General features: G+C 30.0%; 1 protein-coding gene across 1 annotated transcript in view; it reads right to left on the bottom strand.

Annotated features, from left to right (window-relative positions):
- Positions 1-1,640: 1,640 nt before the first annotated feature.
- LOC108914516 (CCR4-NOT transcription complex subunit 11-like) overlaps positions 1,641-8,004 on the bottom strand; it is a gene marked incomplete at its 3' end in the record, with an annotated part of 22,914 nt that continues 16,550 nt past the window's right edge. Inside the window, exon 4 of the mRNA XM_018720339.1 lies at positions 1,641-1,763. Within this exon, the coding sequence (XP_018575855.1) occupies positions 1,641-1,763 (123 nt within the window). The remainder of the gene's footprint in view (positions 1,764-8,004) is intronic.

The following is an 8,004-nucleotide window of genomic DNA, read 5'->3' as shown; positions in this document are numbered from 1 at the left end:
TGGCGGTCATTAAAAGATAAAATTTATAAAACCACCCCGAAAGATACTGATGAATTAAAAATTAAAATTCAAGATTCTGTAAGAGAAATTGATGTATACAATAAATAAAATATTGAGAAGTGTAACGAAACGGTGTGTTATGTGTTGAATAGGGAGGAGGTCATTTTGAACATTTAATACAGTAGTATTTCTATGGTTTTGTTATGTCGCAGTTCTTTTATTTCATAGCACCTGTGATTCAATAATAATAAAACTTAAAAATGCTTATATCTCCTTTATTTAAATTTGAAAATATAGACTATTTTACATGGCGTAACAGAGAAAAAAAATATATTTCAATTAAAGAAATAGTCAACTACTTTTCCCATTTAAAAAAATTGATCTTGACTTCCGTATTACGGCATCTGAATAGTTGCCCAAAAACTAACTATTTAGCATTAATCTATACCAAAAATAGTACAAAAAACATCTAGAAACTTTTTCTCTTAAGTTTTCAAACAATGTTCGGTTTTTTGTTTTGTGTAAATAACCTTTTAACCACACCTCCTATGCAATTTTTCTTTATAAAAGTGAATTTGTCACAAAAATCTGCACTATTTTGCCTATTTAACCATTTTTCTATCTTTTCAAATAACAAAGTAACCATGTAAGCGCCAAGAAATAGGGCGCTCTGTATTCTTATTTCAGAAAGAAATAGGGATAGCCATTAAAAAAAATAAATTAATATCCCTGATCAATGGTATGCCACTACAAGTCATTTAACTATTTCAAAAGATGTTGAATTTAATTTAAAAATTGATGACCCAAACTTTTTGTCCACTCTATATAAAAAAAACATACTATTCCAAAACAACATATTTTTCCCTCAATAGTTTTTCTTACTGCATTATTTTAGACGTTGATTCGGGGTGCATTAAAAGAAGAACTTGGACTACTCCTGAGAAAGATGAGACTACAAAAATTTTTTCCCACTACATCAAAAGCAACGCATTGCCATCAACAGCAAATTGTATTAAACTCGTACAAAACAATGCAATTCTAAAGCATAGAACTACTCAACAGATCCGTTCATGGATCCAAAACCATATTACGAGAAAGTATAATATTAGTAAGTATCAATTACTAAATATAGTAGGCTCCCTCTTAACTGCCTTCACATTAACTGGTTAATTTTTTTAGATGGCTTCACTTTAATTATGTTATTTAAGGACATGTGTATGTAAAATCCCACTATTTGTACTTTGTATGTTTCATCAACATTATTATTTATTATTTGCATTTTAACTTGATCTTTGAACAGACTCAAGGATAAGCAATACCATAGTATTACTTTAAGGTCGGTGGCCAAAAATGAAGACATCCTACAGAGCAGTTTGTTGTGTTAAGTATGCACGGATTGCAACTCCATAAGCGTATCAATTAAGATGGTGCCAAATTTGAAAAAAAAAGAAATACATCAATACTCTATAACATCTATTAATTTTTTGTAAAATTATTTTTTTTATATCAGGAATTTTGTTTTTTCTTCGTATGGATATTTCACTATGTAATGTAGCAAATTGGGGTTGTTGTTTAAATAAGGGATAGTCTATAGTAACCTATCTTTATTAATTAAATTAATTAAAATACAATATAATTACTATCCTGCATGCTTCATCAGCCATACTTCTGCTTTCCTCTTGACTCGCCTTTCCCTTTACATCGTGGAATATAATTTCATCCCTGACTTCATTCATTGCTACGAGGGCATAGAAGGGCCACAACTACAAAAATAAAATAAAATTTTAAAATTGCGACAACTCAGAATTCTGACTTATTTATATCTTAGAATTCTGTGTTTTAAGTCAGAATTCTGAGATAAAAGTCGAAATTGTAGAAGATTAGCTGGTTACTGTTAATTATCGATGTGTATCATCTATACTGTCTGTCCCAAATTCGGGTCTCTATATTGGCATCTCAGTTATTATTATAAGGAATAGAAAAAAGTTTAAACAGGGAAAGATTTAGAGAATTTTATGCTGATTTCAATTGGATAATACGGGAAAAAACATTAGAATTTGTCCTGGAAAGATGTTAAAAACGTTGATTTAAAAAAAAAATTGTTTTTATTTTTTATAGGCATATGACATACCATTGAAAAGGAAATTTTGAGCTTTATAATATGAGCCGAAAATCCAAGATGGCGGTCATAAGAAAAACAATGTTGCAGTTGACAACTCGAAAACGAATGACGATCTGGAATTTTTGTTGGTGTCAAATTGTTCGTCTTTGAAAAGTGTCTTATTAATGTAAAAGTTTTATAAGTATCAGATTAACCGCTGGAAAGTTATTAGCCAAAAACGAAATCGTCAATTTTTCGTTCTTTTATTTTAAATAAAAAACAACTCACAACAACTTTCAAGGCGGCATTGAAATCTGCATAAAATTCTCTAAAACTTAGCCCATTTAAGCTTTTTCCTATCTCTTATAATAACTGCCAATATAGAGACTCGAATTTGGGACAGACGGTATAGATGATACATAGAACATAGACAACTAATGGTACCAACTAGTCTTCTAAAATTGTGACTTTCGCGATCGCAATTTTAAAATTTTATTTTATTTTTGTAGTTGTGGCCCTTCTACGCCTTTGTACATTGCACTCTATTTTAGCATTTTTATATTTCACTATTAAAAGCAACAGGTCAAGTTGAATAATTTTTTATAATTTGTTGTTCCAGTCATCTCTTTTCTAGAAAACATGCTCTTATATACCTTGAAATACCTTTACTTTTACTTTCCACAGCTTCTAGGTATCTGTAAAAAAAAGAAACAATTATCAGAGGAAGACTTTAAATTTTTGGTTAGGTATATTTTTGTTAGTTTTTGTTAAATATTTTTGGTATCCAACTAGGGATTCAATATATGTACACTTACCTTAATTAGCCTGTAATTTATTTATTTGTGTCAGTTTGTATATATTTATTCCTATGTTTCTCACTAACTTTGATAGTTTATTTTGTCGCTCTCCTCTCGATTCGACGTTACTTCTCTTAGCACTTTGGGCTTGGTACTTCTATTGTAGTACATATTTCGTACTTCTTAGTGTTACATTTAATTTTCGTTGATAGAAGGCACCACGAATCTTTATTCTGAAAAATATTTTGGATTTGAAATGTATATTGGTTGCGATAAGTTTTTCAAACTTTTTTTTTTATTTTGTTTGCTTTTCTTTATCGACAGTACTAGAAGCTTCTCCAAATTGCTTCTGTGTAGGTGTAGTTAATTTATATTGTTGATCTTTTGTGGTAAGGAGAGTATTGGTCTGTCATCGTAGATTGATGGTTTCAGTTATGGAAACTTTTTTGGTATATTTTTGGAGCTGCTTTAACAAGTTCCTGGAGCCTCTTTGCCACTTCTGCGAGATGATTTATGTTTTTCACGTACATCATATTCCATCTGACCACAAGTTGGAGTTATCATTTGGAAGAGAAAAAAGTCATTTTATATTTTGGTTAGAAATAAACTAAACGACACAATTTAGGACACCAATTTTTCTTTTTGGTCATAAAGGAATTGCATGACAGTAGTCAGTTTTTTAGTTGAATATTTTGCTTATGACCAAACTAACTATCCCAACGTTTTGACATTAAGTAATTTTAATTTTTTTCCTTATCTATGTGCTTGGGTATAATTGCTCAAACAAAATATCGTAAAAATCGTTAATTTGGTGGTAAGCGGTTCAGATGACGGAGAGATTTCTAGGTACATTAAATCCTGCTGTAGAATCCCCACTTCCATTCGTTGCAGCTGCTTGCATGCTAAACCTTTTTATTACATTTAGTACTTGTATTCTGTAACAGGCCATTTTGTTATCTGGTCGGAAGTCTGATCCTAAGGTGTTCAGTTAACAGGGAATCTACTGCATTTTAAAACTTACACACCTACATAATTATTTGGATTGATATTTTATTTTAATGTAAAATCAGATATTTAAAATACAGGGTGTCCTAAATTTGAACCATATCATTAGGATATTATTATAACGTCTTAGAGAGGACACCTTGTACATACTTAATATTTCGTATTTATTTTGAATAAAAAAAAAAATATTCAGAATTCAGGGCTGGTTCTTTTCTTCAGTCACTACATACAGGGTGGCCCACCCCAGACGGATTCCCCTGTAATTCTGGTAATATCAATAATATAAAAAAGTGTCTCAAATAAAAGTTGCACCAAATCAATTTCTTTACATTTCAAAATTATTTTGGATTATACAGAATGTCCCATTTGTTCTGGGCGTTACCTAACTTAATTTTTTTAAATAGAACACCCCATATATTACTTTTTTTTTACTTCTCGTTGAATTTAAGGCCCACTTTAATAAATAAATAGTGGGTCTAAGTCGCACCGTTTCGGTACTACTTGGCGTTTTTTTTTTAAATTGACGTTTGCAGCCACTCCAAAAACATCAAATATCTCCCAAACTAAATCTGCTAAGATGCAGTTTTCACCATTCATTCAGGCATGAAGAAATTTATCTCCTCATTACTAATTTAACACATTTCAACTAAGCGATTGGTAAATACGGCGTTAGAACTTCAGTCATATATATATGGCCGCTAAGCTAAGATATTTATTATTACATTCAATATATTTTTCTAATATTCAGTTAACTTTTCATTAAACAACACTGAAACATCATTTTCACAGACTATTTTTATTTTAAAACACCGTTACCATGCGTTACCCATTCCTTAACGCGGTAAAAACTAAAAATATAACAAAACGTGAATAACACCTAAACTGTTAGAGATAACCACTAATATACCTTAATAAAATAAAAATTAAGTTATCTGTGATTGAAGTTCTTGAACTTCTAACGCCCGTATTTACCAATCCCTTACTTGAAATGTGTTAAATTAGTAATGAAAAGATAGATTTCTTCATGCATGAACGAATGGTGAAAACCGCATCTTTTTAGCAGATATAGTTTGGCAGATATTTGATGCTTTTGGAAAGGCTGCAAATACCAATTTAAAAAAAAACGTCAAGTAGCTCCGAAACGATGCGACTTAGATCCACTATTTATTTATCAAAGTGGGCCTTAAATTCAACAGGAAATAAAAAAATGCAATAATATACGGAGTGTTCCATTTAAAAATATGAAGTGAGGTAACGCCCAGAACAAATGTGACATACCGTATAACCCAAAATAATTTTAAAATGTGAAGAAATTGATTTGATGCAACTTTTATTTGAGACACTTTTTTATATACTGATATAACCAGAATTACAAAGGAATCCGTCTGGGGTGGGACACCCTTATTTTTTAAGAAAAACAAAATTATCATAATTTTAAAATTTCACATATAATAGCTTATTTAGAGCTAAACTATATTTTCTAATATTGAAATTTGATCACACGCTTAGAAGAATGTAATTTTTAAAGGACCTAATTAATTTTAAATTTTTTAGAGCCGGTTACTAGAAGATCATGGGAGTCATCTGAACGAGAGGCATTAAAGCAAGTGTTTTGTCCTTCTTCACAAGAAATAGAGGAAGTTATAAGTAAATTTCCAGAATTACAAAATAGAACCCCAACACAACTTAAGAGTCAGATACAATATCAAAGAAAATTGAAGTCTTTTTAAAACCACGTTAACTGAAATAACTGAAATAAACTAAAACTTTAAAATACATGATGTTTTATTTACTGACATTTTTTAAAATTTGACAAATTAGGAAATTATAGGTCTTTGAAAAACAATGTCACCTTCTTATACAAAGTATTCTGGAAATAAGTGCAAAAAATCAAACTAATTCATTGGCCGTTTTAAGGGGGGTCCTTCATGTAAAGTTTTTGATTGAAGTACAGGATGTTCAATGGCAGTAGTAAAATGGGGTTACAATTTTCTTTCACAAAAACTACTACAATGAAAATTTTCAAATTTGGTACAGTAGTTATACCCATCAAATGTTACTTTAATAACCTATTTCCTCTTTTCCTGCTTCACCTTAAGGAAGTTAAATAGCCTACTCCTTTTCCGTCAGGACTTTTTTACCTTTGTAAATTTCAAAAAGAAAAAATTCCATCATAGAGTTTCCTTCACTTTGAAACTTTTTTGTCTCTACAAAAATTTTCGTAAGTTGCCTACTTTTTGAGCAAAAAAATATTTTTTTCAGGTATTCAAAATTTTAAGCCGATGATTTAATACATTTTTATTTGAAGGCTTGTGTCATTTTTGTAGAGACAAAAGCGTTTCTAAATGAAAGGAACTCTGTGATGGAATTTTTTCTTTTTGAAGTTTACAAAGGTAAAAAAAGTTCTGACAGGACAGAAACAATGAAAGGGGTAGGCTATTTAATTCCTTAGGGTGAAGCAGGAAAAGGGAAAATAGGTTATTAAAGTAACTACCAAATTGGAATATGTTCACTTTGTAGTAGTTTTTGAGAAAAAAAATCGAAACCCTGTTTTATTCCTACCATTTAACGCCCTATAACTTTGTAAGACTTCAATAGAAAAATTTTACATGAAGGACCCCCTAAACTGGCCAAGGAATTCATCATTTCATTTTTTGCACTTATTTCTGGAACACCCTGTATACATTTTATATCTGGGGCTTCGTACGGAAGTTGCAAAGAGTTAAAGTTTGCAGAAGAATGAAGGTGTATTTTTTTTTAATATCTCAAACTAATGTAGTTATTAAAACGATATTTGGTATCCATATCTCCAACACTGGTTCTTCGATTAAGTTGATATTTGTTCATTTTATGGCAACTTATTCGAGGTATACCAAATATCGTTTCAACAGCCACATTACCTACTTTCAGAGATATTAAAAAAAATACATCTTTATTTTTTTGCAAACTTTAACTGCAACTTACGGAGCCCCAAATATATAAGTTTATATGATAAGGTGACATTATTTTTTAAAGACATCATTTCCTAAAGTTTGTCAATTTAAAACTGAAACACCATGTATTTTCCATACTTAATCCAAAATATTCAAAAATATTTTCAAAATTAAATTTAATATTAATATGTATTCATATTTGAGAGATTCGATGAAGCTATTAAATGCTACTATTTGTTAATGAGAACTTTTCTCACTTTTTTTTTCTAAATGCACATTTTTAAAAGGCATAGGTACTTATAGAGTTTTCTTTTGTATTGCAACAAGAATCACCTTCAATATGAACGAGACATTTAGGAACACCCATATTTAACCAAACTTGTATTATTATTGCCTTATAGAACAAAAAGTTTTTAAATTAAAAACCCAATGTATTTTTTTTTTTTTTCAATCATATTGCAATGTAAACATGGTATCTACATAGTTACTTAGAGAATATAAAAGAAAAAATACATCTCGGCCAATATAACCAAAACATTAAATTTGAGGTTAATTAATTGTACATAACTTTACAAATGAAAAATCAAAACAATTCTGATCGACAATAGAAAGCTTTCAATTACTAAGGCCCGGTTTTTTCTATCTAAAAACTTTATTTATCGATTAAATATATATTTGTGCCATAAAAATTATACTCGTGTCGGTGGCAGACATACATACATCAACTAATGAAAATTATTAGATAGAAAAACGTCCTAATTTGAAAATTTAATTATCAATTATGAAACTGGGCCTAAGACTATTTTTTTTAACATTTGGTCTCTCACGTTAAGCGCCTACTATATCGCAGACTTCCAAACCAAGTTTGGAAACATGTCGGTAGATACGCAACCCAATATACAAACATCTTAGCCAAGACGTGAACTTTTTCAAAATTATGATTTGGTATTATTCACCTAAAAGGCAAAATGTTCCGTTTGATAATAGAAATATTTAAAACCCTATAATTCAAATTTAAGAAAAGATTTTTAAAAATAGTACCATTTGACAAATATATATATATATATATATATATATTATCTATACAGGGTGGGCCACCAGTAACGCCTCGGTCGCTAGTGACCAAACGGCAAAGGTTACAGAAACCTGTTTAGGTGGGTATGTGTAG

Source organism: Anoplophora glabripennis, unplaced genomic scaffold (genome assembly GCF_000390285.2).
Source record: "Anoplophora glabripennis isolate ALB-LARVAE unplaced genomic scaffold, Agla_2.0 scaffold1332, whole genome shotgun sequence".
Lineage (NCBI taxonomy): Eukaryota > Metazoa > Arthropoda > Insecta > Coleoptera > Cerambycidae > Anoplophora > Anoplophora glabripennis.
The sequence above is the reverse complement of the archived record's forward strand: the minus strand, read 5'-3'. Positions and strand labels throughout refer to the sequence as shown.